The sequence below is a fragment of the Hemicordylus capensis genome, chromosome 7 (assembly GCF_027244095.1).
Source record: "Hemicordylus capensis ecotype Gifberg chromosome 7, rHemCap1.1.pri, whole genome shotgun sequence".
Classification (NCBI taxonomy): domain Eukaryota; kingdom Metazoa; phylum Chordata; class Lepidosauria; order Squamata; family Cordylidae; genus Hemicordylus; species Hemicordylus capensis.
The window spans coordinates 12163585-12182441 of NC_069663.1; the positions used below are offsets into that span (position 1 = coordinate 12163585).

At 48.6% G+C, this 18857-nt stretch overlaps 2 protein-coding genes across 7 annotated transcripts in view; one reads left to right on the forward strand and one right to left on the reverse strand.

The window, feature by feature from the left end:
* SYTL1 (synaptotagmin like 1) overlaps positions 1-7091 on the forward strand; it is a 52345-nt gene extending 45254 nt beyond the window's left edge. For both annotated transcript variants that reach the window (XM_053268260.1, XM_053268259.1), the window contains exons 12-15: positions 136-214; positions 1027-1126; positions 2775-2980; positions 6535-7091. In XM_053268260.1, coding sequence (XP_053124235.1) covers positions 136-214; positions 1027-1126; positions 2775-2980; positions 6535-6674 — 525 coding nt within the window. In that variant the 3' untranslated portion in view covers positions 6675-7091. The remainder of the gene's footprint in view (positions 1-135; positions 215-1026; positions 1127-2774; positions 2981-6534) is intronic.
* Positions 7092-7766: 675 nt separating this feature from the next.
* MAP3K6 (mitogen-activated protein kinase kinase kinase 6) overlaps positions 7767-18857 on the reverse strand; it is a 71937-nt gene continuing 60846 nt past the window's right edge. For 4 of the 5 annotated variants that reach the window (XM_053268256.1, XM_053268255.1, XM_053268257.1 and 1 more), the window contains 5 exons: positions 16884-17145; positions 15358-15467; positions 12155-12264; positions 10537-10613; positions 7767-9113 (listed from right to left, as the gene is read on the reverse strand). In XM_053268256.1, coding sequence (XP_053124231.1) covers positions 9029-9113; positions 10537-10613; positions 12155-12264; positions 15358-15467; positions 16884-17145 — 644 coding nt within the window. In that variant the 3' untranslated portion in view covers positions 7767-9028. Of the gene's footprint in view, positions 9114-10536; positions 10614-12154; positions 12265-15357; positions 15468-16883; positions 17146-18857 lie in introns of those variants that run through there. The other variant, XR_008310860.1, reaches the window with a different exon arrangement.

The window sequence follows — 18857 nt, forward strand, 5'->3', positions numbered from 1 at the left end:
CTCCCTCATGAGTGTTGCTATTCTGTCCTTAAGGATGCCTAATCCTAATGCTCTTCTTCCCTTCCATCTATTATTTCTGCTCTCTTTTGGCTGCTCTGCTTTTCCTGTGACCGCTTTCTTGCTCTCCTCTCGCAGACAGCAGTCAGCCCAGATAGTCTGTCTAGCCGTGGCAAACTCAATCTGGCCCTGAAGTTCATTCCAGCTGGTTCAGAAGGTGAGCCTTGAGACCTTGGTTTCTTTTCAGGCTGCTCCCTGCCATCCAGGTTTTGGACTTGGTGGGATTTTGATACACTTGCCTAGTTCCGATGTCACTGAGTGAGAACCACAGTTAAAGCCTGCCCAGTGCGATGGGGCCTAAATTAACAAAAGGGGAGGACAGGACTCTCCCTAGGACCCTGATCCCACTCCACTCTTCTAGTTGTGTCAGGATCTAGTGCAGTGATTCTCAAACTTGGGTCCTCAGGTGTTATTGGACTTCAACTCCCATAATCCTCAAGCAAAGGCCACTGAGGCTGGGGATTATGGGAGTTGAGGTCCAATAACACCTGAGGACCCAAGTTTGAGAATCCCTGATCTAGTGTCTCAGAGGAAGGAATGAAGGGGAAAGAGCATATATGGCAGGAAGCACAATATAAAAACATAGGAAGCTGCCATATACAGAGCCAAACCATTGGCCCATCTAGCTCAGTATTGTCTACACAGACTGGCTGTGCAGGTGCAGAGCCAGCTGAATGGTGGCTTGTGTCCAGTCCCGCCCATTGGCCCCTCTAGTGACACCCTGTGCACGTGACATCAAACGCATGTGGGCGTGGCTCAGGCTCTAGACCCTGTTTAACAAAGGGGGCAATTCATGCTTGCTACCATAAGAACAGCTCTCCTCCCAATCTTTAGTTCCTTACAGGATTTAATGTTGGTCGATCTGTCCTGGGGCTGAGTTGGGTTGGATTTGGAATGTCATCGGCATGGGATGGGGGCCAAAGCAGAAGCCTCTGAACTCACCTGAATTAACACAGCTTTGTTTTCCAGGAGAAGGGCTTCCTCCAACGGGAGAGCTCCACATCTGGGTGAAGGACGCACAGAACCTCATTCCCCACCGGGGCAGCACAGCGGACTCCTACGTTCAGTGGTAAATGCCAGCCCTCTTGCTGGGGTGCCCAATCTGTGCAAATGGACCAGGAAGTTCTTGGTTTGGCTCTCACTTCAACTGAGTGGGGATCAGTGGGGCCATAGCTCAGGGGTAGAGCATCTGCTTTTCATATAGAAGGCCCCAGGTTCAGCCCCTGGCAGCATCTCCAGGTAGGGCTGGGAGAGACTCCTGGTTGAAACCTTTGAGAGCTGCTGTCAGTTGTTGTAGATAATGCTGAGCTGGAAGGACCAGTAGTCCGACTCTGTATAAGACTAATACTACTACAAATAAGACCTATACTGTGACCGAGGTATTTAAGAGGACGCCACCTTCTTCATCAACCCTGCCACCAATTAAGATCATCTGGAGAGCTCCAGATGCCACTGACTTGGTGGCAACTCGAAACCGGGCCTTTTCTAGAGTTGCCCCATCACAGGCTCCTCCCCCCATCTGCAAATGGCATCCCCACTGCCCAATCACCATGGTGCTTCTACTCTCACAGGCTCCTTCTCCCTATCTGCATATGGAATCCTCACTGCCCATTCAGTTGCTTTTGCTCACAAACTCTCACGAGAGCTGCCACGCACGGGATTAGCCATGGGTATGCCTTAGAGAATTAAATAGATAGATGTACAGAGAGGCCAGTGCAGGCTGCTTTTCTGTGCTGTTGCTGCTGGTTGTCTTTGTTAGCCCCACCTCTACTCCAGGGCTAGAGTACAAGTAACTAAAGCCCCATTCAAAAGCTCGCCTGGATTAAGGAATGGATTCACCAAAAACACCACAAGTGTATCTGTTTATAGTTAGTAGCAAGCTTGCATATGGAGTAGAGTGAGAAGAGTACTGCTTCAGAAAGCAGGTGAATTACCCCCCACCTGTTTTTGTTGATGTTCATCTGAGTTAAGAACTCCTAGCAGTTAGAAAGCCAGCATAACAGGCAAAAAACAAGGGCAGATTTTCTTCTTCCTTCCTAGTTTTCATGTACGTGGGGAGGTAAGGGGATTTGGGAGGAGTGGGAGGCTTTTTTCCCTTATGGATGAAGAGCACTCCAAACTGGAATCTACAGCCTGCAGTCTAAGCTGCCACCATCTTGAAATTCCATCACTCATTCATTCTCCTACATATGCAGAGGGGTTCTCATTGCTGCATTTTGCACAAATAAATATATATGCCTTGGGGACATAGGAAGCTGCCTTTTACTGAGTCAGACCCTTGGTCCATCTAACTCAGTATTGTCTGCACCGGATGGTAGCAGCTCTTCAAGATTTCTGGCAGGAGTCTATCCCAGCCATACCTGGAGATGCTGCCAGGGATTGAACTGGGGCCCTTCTGCATGCAGATGCTTTCCCACTAAGCTACAACCCCATCCCCTAGGGGGGGATATCTGACAGTGCTCATAAGAATGTAAGAACAGCCCTGCTGGAGCAGGCCCAAGGCCTCTCTAGTCCAGCAGCCTGTTCCCCACAGTGGCCCATCAGAAGCCTCTGGGGAGCCCACAGGCAAGAGGTGAGGGCATGCCCTCTCTCCTACTGTTACTCCCATGTAGTCACCCATCTAAATGTAAGCCAGGGCAGACTTTGCTTGGCAAAGGGGACAATTCATGCTTGCTGCTGCGAGACCAGCTCTCCTCCAGCCATTCTCTCCCTTCCAGCTACATCCTCCCTGATGACAGCAAGTCAAGCCGCCAGAAGACCCGTATTGTGAAAAAGAGTCTCAGCCCCACCTTCAACCACACCATGGTCTACGACGGCTTTCAGGCCAAGGACTTGGCTGAGGCGTGTGCCGAATTCATCATCTGGGACCACGAGACCTTCTCCAAGCAACCGCTCGGAGGTGTCCGCTTGAGTCTGGGCACAGGTGAGGCATGGGGGGGCGGGGTCAGCTGAGTGAACCAAAGTAGGGGGTCTGCAGCTCTCTGCGGACGAATGAGATGGGGCAGACCTGCCCTTAGCGGAAGTGATGCACAGCTGTAAAAGAAATCTAGGTTGTCCATTTGATTCAAACTGGATTCCAGTGCTTTGCTTTATTTTTATTTTTTTAGATAGATATTTTATTTACAGCCAGTGGCCAAAACAAAACAACACAGACAATAAACATTATTTCAGCATTCAACATTAACTCAACCATTAACTTTAGCATCAGTCAATGAACTACAAATTCTAATTGCAATGTAACAAAATTTTGCTACAACATGAGCGATGCAGAGTGCATTCTCTTTGAGTAAAAACTTCACCAGCAAATCTTCCAACTGACTTTGAAACCTAGAAAGAAGTGGCAAAATCAAATAATATCTAATATTACTATAGAACCTACAGTATAATAAAATATGAGCAATTGATTCAGGTTCGCCTGAACCACAAGGGCACAAGCGAGCCTCCAGGGATAAATGTTGAAATCTCCCCGTTAATATAGCTGAAGGAAAGGCGTTAAAACGTGTTCATGAAAACGCCCAGTGGAACTCTCTGACAGTTATGTGTTGCTTTGTTTTGGCCATTGGCCGTAAAGTATCTATCAAGTGTTTTGCTTTATTTGGAACAGGATACCTGTCTTAACAGGATTCTGGAGGCAATCCTATGGTATATTTATTTGGGAGCAAGTCCCAGGCAGGATTGGCTTCAGGTTGTTGTTTTTCTCTACTCACACACTCACTCACTCACTCCCACCCCCAGCACACTTATCAACAAAATGGGTCTCAAAGCAGTGGATGCAGAAAAAGAAGAAAATGGTTACTTGTCCCCATCACGCACAGCATTAGGCCAGGGCTGCACAACTTTGGCCCTCTAGCTGTTATTGGGCTGCAACTCCCATCAGCCCCAGCGGCCAATTGCCAGGGATGATGGGAGTTGTAGTCCAACATCTGCAAGAGGGACGAGGTTGGGCAGCCCTGGATTAGGCTGTTGCAAAAATAGATTCTCCCCCCCACCAAAAAAAGATTGTAATAAGAGACAAGCTATGGGATGTGCGAAGGTCTCTTATGTGGGGGCTGACCCTTCCTGGAAACATGACACATTAACCGTTGGGAGGAGCACAGTCGGGATGAGAGAAGTCTCAGCTAATACACCTTAAAGGTGAGCAGTCCTTTAAGGCTTCAATGAGCTGTTTGGTCTGTTGCCTCCTGCCCTGCCCGATCTCTGGGAGTTACTGGCCTGAAATGGTAGCTTGGGAAGATGGAATCAGTTGCAGAAAGGCAGCTTATACAAAAGCCTACCTCAACAGAACAGGAAATTTTAACTTCAAAGCCCCTGGAATTCTGGGAGAATTTTGCGGCAGGGCAGCAGAGGAGCAAGAGAGACCCAAATACCTGGAGAGCTACTTTAAATCAGCTGCCCAGTGCCCACCCCTGCTCTAATAGACCGGGATCGCGGGTCTGTCCCCTCGTGGCAATGGGCCAAGTTTGGATGAGGGCAGAAGTAAAAGCAGACGTGGGTCCCACTGCTGAATGTGGGCAGTGTGCCATCCTTGCCATGCCCATGGGGGAGTGAGCTTCTCCGTTTTCGAAGTGGGGGCTTCTTGGGGCTCTTATCCCCAGACCTTGAGGCCAAAGTCCAGGCCCTTCACACCCCCTGATGGCCCCCAAATCCACTTTAGTCTGTCCGGGGTGGTGTGGTTTGTGCCTTCAAGAACCTATGTGTTAAAAAATGATGCTTAACTTGGGGTGGGGTGGGGTGGGGGGGCAGGGGGCTATGTGAGAGCCATCTCCCACTGTGCTCGTTATTGGCAGGGGCTCCCTTCCTCGCTTCCGACCACGAATAACAAAATAATGAGACATTGTGTCTATGGGAATTAGAGGATTGGGTTCCAGAACCTGGAAAATGATCCAAAAAATGTGGTGGGGTGGGTGGGAAGCAGAAATAAGGACCGAGCACAGCACTTTCCTGTGGCCACCTCAGATCTGACGCTCCCCCACTCTCTAGTTCAGGGGTGGGGAACCTTGGCCCTCCAGCTGTCTTTGAACGACAACTCCCACCATCCCCAGCCCCTGCTCTAACTCCTCCAGTAATGCACACAATACTGTAATCATGAAGCTCCCTTACCCTGCAGTTGGAAGTTCAGCACTGAGCAGTACAACCCCTCGCCAGGCCTGACTGGCAAGTTGGCCAGAGAGGCATCACAGGATTGGAGCCAGTTCAAGTGAACACACATGGGGGGTTCCTTCACACACCCACACACCAATGTTCAGGATCGAGTTCAAAACCGCAGATACGTGAAACACCCTACCGGGAATATTGAATCTTGTGCTTATTTTTAGTCTACTTTCTAGTAGGCTTATGCAATCACCCAGCATTGATTCTGTGTGTGTCCCCTCTCTTATCAACTTTGCAACGCCTGGACCAAAATGAACCAAACCGGGTATAGTTATAGGGACACCTCAACAGCGTAGTTTCTGACGTCATCCACCCTGTTCCAAGATGGTGGAGGCATAAACCTTTGAGGCGCAAGTGGGCTAACTTGTGAACAACCTAACCAATATGAACCAAATTTGCTACAACTGTAGGGACAAACAGGGATGCCCAAATGGCATGGTATGTGGTGATGTAGTCCACTCCAGTTCAAGATAGTGACTGTGTGAATATCTGAAGCTCAAGCAAGCTAATTTGTGGGCCGTCCAACTAATTTAAACCAAACTGGGTACAGTTGCAGTGAGTGACACACAGGGACACCTCAACAGCATAGTTTCTGATGATGTCATCCACCCTGAACCAAGATGGTGGACGTGTAAACTTTTGAGGTGCAAGTGGACGAACTTGTGAACCACCTAACCGATTTGAACCAAATTTACTACATCTGTAGAGACACATAGGGATGCCCAAATGGCGTGGTGTGTGATGATGTCATCCACTCCAATTCAAGATGGCGGACACACATTTGGAACAGCTGTAGTGAGTGACACACAAGGACACCTCAGCGGTGCTGTTTGTAATGATGAAATCCACCCCGATCCAAGATAGCGGACACATTGTAGAAACAGTGAAAAGAAAGCAGCCTGATTAATTCTCACTAGAACAGCTTGTCAAACTCTGGATTCGCGAAACCATGGATACTGAAACCAGAGTTAACGAGGTCCACCTGTACTGGACTTTCCTCAGTGCTGTGAGGGCCCTTTAAGAGAGACGGAGCCCTCTCTTAAGTGCTCTAGGAGGGAAGCACTGGAAAGAACTATACTTGCCAGTACTCCACGCATGCCTTACAAGACCGTGCAGGAGCTCAAGAGGGCTTTGTCTCCCTTTAAAGGAGCACCCCCAGTCCCCTCCACTGGGCAAAGCGCAGCCCTGGACACTGTGAACAGTAGTCTCTGTCCCATGGTGTGAGGGGCTTTGGCTTCAGCCGAAGCTTTGCAGAGACCCAATAAAGAATTAGTTGGAGGGCTGCACTTACAGCTCTTGCTTGATCATGGCTTCATTTCTCTGCAGGGAACAGCTATGGCCTAGCAGTCCCATGGATGGATTCGACAGAGGAGGAGCGCCACCTCTGGGAAAGGCTGTTCAAGCAGCCTGGGCAGTGGCTGGAAGCTGGACTCCCTCTGCGGACGAACTTGGCCCCTAGGACTTAACCCTGTACCTTGGCTGGTCTGCAGCGGGACGTCTGCATGTGGTGGGACGAAGGGGGAAGCGAGATCTCTGCAAAGGAGACCTGATGGATGTGAACTGATGTCTATCTCCAGAACTTCAGCTCTTGAAGATGCAGCCAGGCATATCCCTGGTGCCACCTGACCAGATCCAGGGGTTGCTGCTGCCGCCCTGTGTACCTGGAGGGCCCCTGCTCACAGAGAGGCTTTTCTCTTCTGCCTCTCTCCTTACCAGAGCATCGACACTGAGACAAGCTGCCTCCATTTTCTTAACTCCCGTGCCAGCACATCATATCTCCATCCTTGCTGCTGCACACAGAAACCAAACTCCTGTGTTAAATCCTGTGTCTTCCTTTTTGCTGTTCTAGCAGGACCATAAAAATGGCAAATAATTGTTTCTTATCCTTTCTTTACACTGAACCACTAGAGTGGGCTTTTTGTTATTTTTACTCTGCTGTTGCGACCGTAGCATTGTTTGGTGACTTCCAGCCTCAGAGGCAAAATGCCTCTCAATATACCAGTTGCTGGGGAGTAACAGCAGGAGAGAGGGCATGCCCTCAGCTCTTGCCTGCAGGCTTCCCTGAGGCATCTGGTGGGCCACTGTTGGGAACAGCATGCTAGACTAGAAAGGCCTTGGGCCTGATGCAGCAAGGCTGTTTTTATGGTCTTCTTGTGGAATGTGCTTTGTAACCTAGGATGTGAGGCAAATAAAGAGATTCACTGCTAACGCCAGAGCAGCGACTGCAATGCTGCAGGTAATTCAAAAGCAGTCCAGGCTGATGGATGCAGTCACCTTTTCTCCTCCCACTCCCTTTACCCCTTTTCCTTTCCGTCTTAAGAGAGAGTTGCAGATTTTGGCAGAGGCGCTTCCATGGAAACTGACTTGGTGATATTTTAGCTGGGCTCTGTTTGCAGGAGCAGTTGGGAGGGATCCTGCCAGCTTTCCTGCCGAAAGGACAGCGGGAAAGCTTGACACACAAGCAACCAATTCACACTGAGGCCGTGGAAGGCTTGTTGAGCTGGGGCCCCTAACTTGTGCGAGTGTTTGGTAGTCAAAAAAGTATTCTCACCAGCCAGCAGGGAATATGGTAAAAGTGTATCTGAGAATATACAGAGTGTCTTTCTTTGGCACCGAGGAAATGCAGCCTGCTCTACTCCCCATAGAATTAAGGTAAAGCACTTATGACTGGCAGCAGCCCTAGAAGGTTTCAGGCAGGAGTCTCTCCCAGCCCTACCCGGAGATGCTGCCAGGGAGGGAACCTGAGATCTAGAGCCTCCACTCAACTATGGCCCCACCCTCTAAGTGGAATATCTAACAGTGTTCATGTGTAGTCTTCCATCCACATGCAAATCAGAACAGACCTTGCTTAGCAAAGGTCTTAGCAAAGGAGACAGTTCACCCTTGCTACTACAAAATCAACTCTCCTAGAAAACACAGACTCCATCCCCCACAATTTCAGCCCTAAGTTTCCCCCAATTCCCATTCAGCAGCCTTGTCATAATTTTTTTTAAATGCCGCCCCCCCCACCTTCGGTGCAATTATCCCACCATCACAGGGCTTTGTTTGTGCCAGAGTGTGGCGCTGTAGACTACTGTTTTCAAAGCCCAGCTCTGCAAAGCTAGTGAACACTCTGCAGAGAGAAAGGGGTCAGCCCATGATCACCACGACCGGTTTTCCTGTCAGCCTCCTTTCGCTACACAGCTCTGAATTTCCACCACTCGGCCCTTAACCTGTCTTTGGAGGACAATCTTCCCACTGTCAAAGAAGTGCACCTTAGGGTTTTATTCAAACTCTCTCCACTGGCAGCCCCATCTGGGTCTCCTACTCTCAGGGTGCAAAGTATTATCCCCACCCCACCACACCCGCTTTCTAAGAAGCAGGAGGGAGACCGGCTCAGAGAGAGCTGCTTACAGCACCCATTCCATTCCCCGGTTAGCTCATCAGTGTTGCTAAGTTGGGCAACCTGTGCAGGTTCAGGCTGGGGATCGCCTAGCTCACCCATCCCTGAGGCTAGCCCTGGGCCTGCTGAGAGAAAAATAGGCTGAATCTTCTGTGCAGATGTAGGAGAGAATAAAAAACAGAGGTTTTAAAACGCAGCTGCTGACTGCAGCTCAATCCATTGGCAGGAACAAGACGACAAGAAGACTGTGGCTTTTCTCAGCTGCAGAATGCTTCCCAAGCCTTGTTGCCGGAATCCAGTACTTGCTTGCCAGGGCAGTCGTGGCTGACCACATCTGTGGACTGCTGCTCTGGTGACTCGGCACAGCAGGCAGCCGGCTTAGTCCAGAATCTGTGCCTTCCAAGCAGAGATCGAGAACTCGCATTTTTAGTCCCCCTTTCACTCTGCCCCAGGTTGCAACTGTTGGCTGAGGCTTTGCCGATGCTCCGAGATGGCTTTCCAGATGCGGCACACCATTCCCCCTCTGCCAAGAGCGAGAGAAAAAGAAAGGAATCAGCCAGTGGGCATGCTGGAGCGAACCTGGGATCTGTTGGAGCTTCAGTGGCCTTCGCAACCAATGCCCCTGCTCAGGAGATCTGTAAGGCGGCTGTTTGGAAGAACCCATCCACATTTATCAAACATTACAAATTGGACCTATATGCCTCCGCTCAGGCGGCCTTTGGAAGGCGGGTTCTCCAGGAAGTGCTTCCCCAGGAGTAGAGCAAACTGTGGGTTCCCTCCCGGAGACGTACTGCTTTGGTATGTCCCACAGAGATGCCTTGATTGCAGCAACCGAGAACGGAGCATCGGACACTTACCGTGAAGGCTTCTTCTGGTTGCTGCAATCAAGGCATCTCAGCCCACCCGGCTAGTATATATTTATTCTTGCTCTACTCCAGGAGAATTACTTGTTACGATAGGTATTGTGGTCATGGGGAAATGTTGTTGGATCTCGACTCCTATCTTGTTTCTATCTCATCTTACAAGTGGGTTACACTGCTTCATGTTGGCTGCCTGTTTTCAAGTGAGTTCGTATTGAGTACAGTCTGTTATATCTGATTTGGATGTAACTTTTTCTATGCCAACTTGGCCTGTAAGAACTGGGTGGAGTCATCCCCATCGGGCTCTAAAAGGCTTTCTATTAGCTATTTTACATAGTCCTGCCCAGGAGCACGTGATGGAGATAACCCACAGAGATGCCTTGACCGCAGCAACCAGAAGAAGCCTTCACAGTAAGTGACCAACGCTCCGATTATTCAGAATTTCTGCTAGAAAAACCTCTCAAAAATTTAAATGTGTCCCCAAGCAAATGTGTCCCCAAGCCCTATCCACCCCTAGCACAGCATCCCTCCAGTGGCTGTTGCTGGTGTCTACCTTCTATTTCTTTTTAGATGGTGTCCCCTTTGGGGACAGGGGGCCATCTTATTTTATTTTATTTACTTTTTTGCTTTGAGAACTTATATTGAAAAGTGGTATATAAGTAAGAGGAGGAGGAGGAGGAAGAGTTGGTGATGGTGGTGGTCAGATCAGGCACTCCAGTATTGTAATTTCTGCAAACGTTAACGTCGTCATATTAGAGGACCTCCTGGATTTACTTTGTTTAACTTTCCTAGCAATGTAATCTACGCAAAATGACTTTGCTTGGTCAAAGGCAGGCCTTGCCTACTACTACTTATATAAGTGGAGAGGAAGGAGGCGAGAGACATGAAAATCGTTCCCCCTCCCTCTCTTTGCTCAGTCACTGAATGCTCCTTGTGGACCCTGTAGCCTTCCTTCTGCCAGTGGGGGAGCCACAGCAAAGGTCAGTCAATGTACCTCAGCATATGGATGCTGTATAACTAATCGCCCTTATTAGACAAACACAGGAAGAATGAGGCAGGTTCTTCCTTTACTTCTGAGAGACTTGCCTGATACGGGTGTACCGAAGATCATCCAGGGTAGCCAAGCTCAGTAGGACAGGCAGGGTGAAGCCATGGTGCGAGATCTGAGAAGGAAAGGTAAGATGCCTTTGTTAGGACTGGCCCAGAGAGGTTCCTGCCACTCAGGGTGGAAAGCCTCTCAAGAGAACACACAGCCACTCGCTAGAACATCGAGTCTGAACTTCTGAATAACCTAGCCAAAAATAAAGGTGTGTGGGGATGCGGGGGGGTGGTGGTGGTGGTGGTGGTGGAGAGTTGTGCAGTCTTCTGCTGTAGACAGAGGCGGCTCATCCACGAGGCAAGGTGCGATGACCACCTCTGATGCACCAAGCCAATTCCCATATGAATGTCAGTTTCCTGCCTAGCTGCAGTTGAACCAAGATTGGTTGGCACTGACATCACAACCAATCTTGGTTTATTCTAACCCACTTATGTGAAATAAACTATCATCTGAAGCCAAGGTTGGAAGGGAGTTTATAGATCACTGCATAAACTAAGTGCAGTTGATTTTGCTGTCATGACCAATACTGGTTTATTTTCACCTAAATTGGAAGTAGGTGCTCACATCTTGCTTTAACCGAAATTGAACACAATGGCTGAATCAGCTCCTGAATCAGCCCCACCACCCAAATCCAATTTTCCAGTCCTGGAAAACTGCCAGAATGAGACACTGTGCAGGCTAGACAGAGGCAGCGAAGTACCACTGAATCTGCGTTTGGAAACACATAAAAAGCTGCCTTATACAGAATCAGACTACTAGTCTATCCAGCTAAATACTGTCTACACTGACTGGCAGCAGCTCTCCAAGGTTTCAGACAAGAGTCTTTCCCAGCCCTACCTGAAGATGCTACCAGGGATTCAGCCTGAGGCCTTCTGGTGGTAGTTCTACCAATTAGCTACAGGCCCATCCCCTGAGGGGAATATCTTGCAGCGCTGTGGTCACCCATCCAAATGCAAACCAGGGCAGACCCTGCTTAACAAACGGGATAATTCATGCTCACCACTGCAAAACCAGCTCCCCTTCACTTCATCTGAACATGCCCCTTGCACATAGGGGAGGATGTTAAGAATCTGCTGACCTTATCTTGCAGACTTGGCCTCATAATGGGAAAAGGGTCAAGAGTCTTTGCTCATAAAGGGGCTTATGAGGAAAGGGGCAGTCCTGCTTAAGGCAAGAAAAGACCTCCGCTGAAAGGGCAAGTGCCAATTCAACTTGCATTGGGACTTCTTCCGACAAAAGGAAGTACTTTTTCACGCAGTACATAATTAGCCTATAGAATTATCTGCCACGGGATGTGGTGATGGCCACTAGCTTGAATGGCTTTAGAAGGGGCTTGGATAAAGTCATGGAGGACAGGCCTATCAATGGCTACTAGTCTGTTGGCTATAGGCCACCTCCAGCTTTGGAGGCAAGATGCCTCTGAATACCAGTTGAAGGGGAGCAAGCAACAGCAGGACAGGGGGCATGCTTTCATCTCTTGCTTGGAGCTTCCCAAAGGCATCTGGCAGACCACTGGGGGAGACAGAATGTTGGACCAGGTGGGCCTTGGCCTGATCATGCAGGGCCATGTTCTTAAATGCTTGTCCCCAAGAAGACATGACCTACCGTTGTGATAGTGTCCTTGTCCACCCCATGCTTCTCTAGCCACTCCACAAGGAGGGGGTCTACAGCCTCTTCCTTTCGCCCCCAACTACTAGGCAGAGATGCAGGGATACCTGGGGAAGTGGAGAAAAGGGGGACTTAATCACCTTCTCTGTACAATGACATCACTCCAGGCAACATAACCTGCCCACAATTCCTTCCTTCAAACAGCTATAGGTCCCGAATGAAAGACAATACTTAGAACATACATGAAGGATAGTTTATTGGCCCAACATCTGACTCTTAGCAACATAGGAAGCTGCATTATACATTATCAGACTCTTGGTCCATCTAAATCAGTATTGTCTACACTGACTGGCAGTGGCTTCTCCAAGGTTGCAGGCAGGGTTAATCTAGTTTCCCCGAGGAAGAGTCAACAGACTTTGAATGCTTTGGACCAATAAACTGTCCTTGATATACTTTCTGACATTTCCTCTCTTTATTCTTGCATTTGGTTCCCTCCCATGGTGTAGTGGTTAGCGCGCTGGACTAGGACTGGGGAGACTCAGGTTCAAGTCCCAAGTTCAGGCATGAAATTCACTGGGCAATTCTGGAACAGCCACTTCTCTCTCTGCTTAGCATACCTCATAGGGTTGTTGTGAGGATAAACGTGACCCTGTACTCTGGGCTCCTTGGAGAACGAGCGGGATATAAATGTAGAAATAAATAAGTAACCCAGCCCACCTTGATATAAGAACTGGTGCAGGGATCCGAGGCTGCAACGCAGAATGTCAGTTATGAAGATGAAGAGGTGAAGAGATGGAGGGCCACAGTATACATCAAGTTAAATGGCTGACATACTGGGCAAGAGTACATAAGCATAGTAACGTGACATTTGCGCAAGTGCAAAATTTGAGCAAACTGTTACTCATGAGTAAGTCCATTAGAAACACCACTAATAATTAATTAATTGTAATTAATTAAAATAATTAATAAATGAGTAATTTATAAGAGCCTCCCCATCTCTGACAGTTTTTAAAAAGTCTTTAAAGACACATCTGTTCACCCAGGCTTTTAACTGATACTGTTTTGATTGTTTTTAATGTTGTTTTAGAGCATTGTTTTTTAAAAAATTTAATTGTTGTGTTTTAAATTTCTTGTTTTGTTTTTAACTAATGTTTTAATGTTGTTTTTATCTGTTGTAAACCGCCCAGAGACACAAGTTTTGGGCGGTATAAAAATATGTTAAATAAATAATAAAATAAATAATAAATAATTACTCTTCGGCAATGTATTTGAGCAAATTTTACATTTGTGCAACTCATGCAAATACAACATTACTAGGCTGATGTACTTTTGCACTGTATGTCAGCCCGTGATAGCAGCAGATCAAAACAGGAAGTGGACCAGAAGAAATCCTTTTATACTCCCAAATAGCTGCAAGACCCACTGATTTGGCAAAGGAGCATAGCACATGGTGTGTGGGTGCATGTATGTGTGTGTGTATGGGGGGGAGTTGACGCCTTCCCCGCTTTGTCCTTTTCACACCTCAAAACCAGCTCCACCAAAGAAAGCAAGATCCTCTCCTCCTTTAGCACCATAACAAGGTCTCTCAATGTATGATTCTGCACAAGTGCAGAATACTGTATACAGAATACAGCTTCCTGAAAAAATTCAGATTTCTTTAAAAAAACAAGAAGAAGCAAACATGTTTCTGGTTCCTTTGGATGCAAATATCTGCCTGAAAATACATTTGGGCAGGGTCTGCTGAAATCTCGCAAAACAGTAGCCCGATTCGAATGTTACTCCAAATATGATGTACGTGATCGTAAGTGTCAAAAAGCACGGCCAGGAATCCTGCCCCGGCCCATCCTTTACCCCCGTTAGTGTGCCACTAACGGCTACCATGGTGTTCATGTGGTGTGACTGCCTCCCATTCACAGAAACACCCATCATTAGAGATACGGCGTTCGCCTCTTCAGATGAACCCCACTGCAGACTGGTGTGCTGCTGGGAGTGAGTGACAGGCCTGGATGTCCAGCCCTGCTTTGGATGCTTGTACTCAAGTACACCATCTCTGTAATCCCATCAGAACAGGGCTTAGAGAGGGGGATGAACAAGAATCTGTTGGGGAATCCCCAATATGGGGCAGAAAGCCCTGAGCGTATGGAGCGTGCCCCATGGCAGAATGTCCCCTGTGCAGGTCTTACGGTCCAACCTGACTCAGGAGGGGATGACAAAGATGAAACACCCACCTGGGTGGCTTCTGCCTGGCCCCGGCAAGGATCGGACGAACTGCCTCCAAACAGTGGTGTAGTTTTGTGAGGTTGGGGAAGCTCTTGCAAGATCTTGGTGAACATCGAGATCTCGTGAGACATGCCCCAAGTGTCCGGGGGTATATAAAGGGAGGATTGGCCAGTGATGAGGAGGAGGGCTTGCTCTGGAAGGAGCCCTAAGATTCCGACTGAGCCCTGGGGGAAGCACCTCCAAAAAAGGACTGGAGAACAGAAAAAGCCCCAGTGAAAGGAGTAATGCTCCCCACTGGCTAAAGACTCTGAGGTCATCCTAGCCCCACCGATGCCCCAGGGTCTGACAGAACCTGTCAGAGCTGGGGGTAAGACTTCAGTGTTCTCCCTTATCCCTCCCCTCTTCTACGATGAGCAAAACCAGAATGGTGTAAAACAAAAGAACTTGTGCAGCTCTGCAAAACTGATCTAAACTGGCTGAACCAGGCGCAGAGCATCTGCGCCTCTAGTTCTCTTCTCGGCTTTCCTCTCGCCGGCCACTGCTTTCCTCTCGCCCTCCCTGCCCGTTGGCTGCCTCTTTCCTCTTGCCCTCCTTGCTCGATGGCTGCCGCTTGGCTGTTCTCCTGGCCAGCAGTTTCTTTTCCCCCACACGCCCATGCCCCGTCACTATCCAGCAGCTGCCTGCGAACTCTCGCAAGAGCTCCCACGCATCGGGTTAGCAATCCCATGATTTAGGTTTCCTTGGCACTCAGCTCCCGCACATTCGGTGACCTTGGGCCAGCCACGACACACTCAAACAGGGTTGTTGGGTGGATAATAAAAATGGGTAGGGGGCCACCAAGACCCTAAGCTCCTTGGGGAAAGAGCAGGGCTAAAAGCGTAATGAGCAACATTTCACTTTGTCGAGCATGGAAGACACACAGCCTTGCCTATGGAGCATGCTGTGCATCCAGCTCATTCTTTCAGCCGCCATGACCTCACCATTCAGCTTTGATCCTCTGAGAGCCCCGGTGTCCTGTTCCATGCCCATCAGTGCCTCCTGAAGGAGTCTCTGGCATTCCCGCTCCTTCTTGATCAGCTCCCACTGCAGCCTGGCACGGGAGAAGAGGGCACAGGGTGAACATACTGGTGACATTTAAAATGGCGCAGTACAGTGAAGGTTTCCCCACCCTGGGACCTCAGATGTGGTTGGACTACAACACTCATCATCCCCAGACAAAATGGCTAAGGCTTGGAACGTGGCACGTGTTTTTCTTAAGGTATTCCGTTCAAATGTATCCCATTCAAAAGTTGTACTCCATGGCCTTGGGAACACAGGAAGATGGCCTTATACCGAGTCAGACCACTGGTCCATCTAGTTGCAAACTGAGCAAAGAGGCGCCTTTTAAAGTGGTGGTTCTCTTACATTTAGCAAGGGGAGAGCAGCTGGCCCTCTCCAGCCCCAGCACAGCCTCTCTCCACTAGCTGTTGCTAGTGGAGATGTTATGTTTCTTTTTAGATTGTCAGCCCTTTGGGGACAGGGGACCATCTTATTTATCTATCTATGTAAACTGCTTTGAAAACTTTGGTTGAAGAGTGGTATACAAATACTCGGTGGTGGTTGTTGTTGTTATTATTGTTGTTGTTGTTATTATTTATTAGCAGCACTGACTGGCAACAACTCTACAAAGTTTTAGGCAGGAGTCTCTCTCAGCCCTACCCATAGAAGCTGTCAGGGACTGAACCTGGGACCTTCTGTATGCAAGCAGAAGCTCCACCACTGAACTGCAGCCCCTCCCATCCCCTAAGGAGAATATCTCACAGCATTCACCAGTAGTCTCCCATCCAAATGCAAACCAAGGCAAACCCTACTCAGGAAAGGGGGCAATTCATGCTCACTACCACAAGACCGGCATTCTCCTCTCTTTGGCATTTTTGAGCAAAGACTTCTCCCCGCAATCTGCATACGGAATCCTCACTGCCCAAGCACCAGAGTGCTTTTGCTGCCTCTACTACATTCAGTACAAGACCTCCAGTATAACTTTATACTTTACCCCAAACATGTATTATTATTAATCATTATTTTTAAAAAACAACTGTGTTAGCCACTCCATAAGAATTGTTCTCCAGGCACCTCACAATAACATTAATTCAAACATTTTTATAATAGTAATTCTAGAATAAGAGAGGCCCCCCCTTTTGTCCCAGTGCCACTGTCACAAAAGAGAATTCCCCCTCCACACAAACTCATCCCACCAGGCTAGGGATATGCATGAACCATCGGTTTGACAGTTCAGTGCGGGGGTGGGGTCTACTTTTAAGGAACAGCAAGGCCCCTCCCCCCGTGTTCCCCCCACCAGCGGTGCTGCCAAAACCGGTCCGAACTCTGGACTTCCAAACCAGTTCAGACCGGTTCGGACTTAAAGGAACTGCCGAACCGGTCTGAACTCTGGACCTCCAAACCAGTTCGGCAGACAAGAAAAAAAACCTGCTGAACGGGTTTGTGCACATCCCTACACCAGGCTCACCTTCTAGTCTCTGACTGCAGGTGGTGAAGCTGGGCGAAGAGAGGCAAACAGCCCTTCAGGGGATTCTGGGAATCCAGCCAGCTGCTGTTGCTGCTAGTGCCAATTCCGGAACTTGGAGTGTCGGCACTGCCTTTGGTGTTGTTGTCCATGCTCCTCACAGACTGTGGCGCCTCCTGGGTCAAAAGTACTGTCTCCTCTCCCTCCTGAGTGTTCAGGTGCCCTCTGCTTTCTCCTTGTGAGAAGGGCAGTTTCATCTTCAGGTCTGGAAATGTCAGAGAAGACTTTTATTATTGTTGTTGTTGTTGTTGGCCAAGACTGGGCAGTGCCACTGTAGAGGACTGGTGGTAGCACTACCTGCGTTACCGCAGTTCTTTCCATTTGCAATGGTGGCGGAGAGCTAGTCTTGTGGTAGCACGCACGAACTGCCCCCTTTGCTAAGCAGTCTACTCTGGTTTGCATTTGAATGGGAGACTGCATGTGAGTACTGTAAGATATTCTCCTTAGGTCCTAGGGGATGGGGCTGCTCTGGGAAAAGCATCTGCATGTTCCAAGTTCCCTTCCTGGTATCTCCAGATAGGGCTGAGGGAGCCTCCTGCCAGCACCCTTGGAGAAGCCGCTACTAGTCTGTATAGACAATACTGACTGAGATGGACCAATGGTCTGACTCAGAACACGGCATCTTCCTACATTCTTAACAATATCAGTAAAGAAGGTAGCGCAACAGATGGTTTTTGACAGCAACACCACTGCTTTCCTTTTTAGGGTAGCCAGAAGCAAAGGACCCTTACAGCAGGGACCCTGTACCCTTTCACAGTTGCATAGAAAACAGAATTTCAGTTGGAGCACCAGGTCATGCAGAGGGAAGAAAAGCTGCAATCCCCTCTCTCATTTCTTAAAAGATAAAAAGGGCTTGCTATCCTTTGCATCTGGTCACCTTCTACCTTTCTCTCACTTAAAAGAAAGAAAATTGCCCCCAAACAAATAAGAGAACAGTGGTAGTGAAGCCATTAGTGGACTCATCCCATCCACTGGCTGGTCCAAAAGAATTAAACCGAACAGGGGCGTAGCTAGGGGAGAGGGGGCCCGTGCTGCTCACCCCTCTCCATGGCAGCCCCTTGGAGTTAGGGAGATAATGAAGGAAATAAGGAGGGCTGGAGCTGGGTGTCCTCAGGAGCTGTGAGCCCTGGGTTCTTGGAATCCATCCCCTCGATTATAGCTACACCCCTGAAACAGAATGTAAATTATACGAGAAACTTTCTAGACCAGGCTTCCCCAACCTGAGGTCCTCCAGATGTTGCTGAACTACAATTCCCATCATCCCAGCCACAATAAGTTGTGGCTGGGGGTGATGTGAAGTGTAGTTCGGCAAAATCTGTAGGGCCGCAGGTTGGGGAAGCCTGGTCTAGACCTTGTGGTTACAGGAAAACCTGAGCCCCATGGAGCAAACATGTTGTTTGTCAATAATCAGTGTGCAATATTTTTCCAGTTGTTTAGAGTCCCCTGCTAACTGAGCAAAGAGGCACCTTTTTGAAGTGGTGATTCTTTTTGTTTCGCAGTGGGAGAGGAAATGGCCTTATCCAACCCTAGCACACAGCATCCCTCCAGTGGATGTTGCTGGTGTCAATCTCATGTTTCTTGTTTAGATTGTGAGCTTTTTGGGGACAGGGAGCCATCTTTGTTTGTCTTCCTTTCTCTATGTAAACCACTTTGGGAACTTTTGTTGAAAAGCGGTATATAAATATCCATCCATATTTGTATCTCCACCTCCATTCCTCATATCCTCCTGGATTTAACATGTCTACTTTTCTCACTTTTTTAAAAAAGCACAGGACTCCAGAGCACATAAAAATCTCATGCCCAAGTTATGCCCCCCAAAGGCACCATTTTCTTCTCTCCACCCAACTAACTACTTGAGGTACAGATTGATGTAGGTACAGTTCTCTCAGGACCAAGCCCTTCTTCTCCCCCTTCATC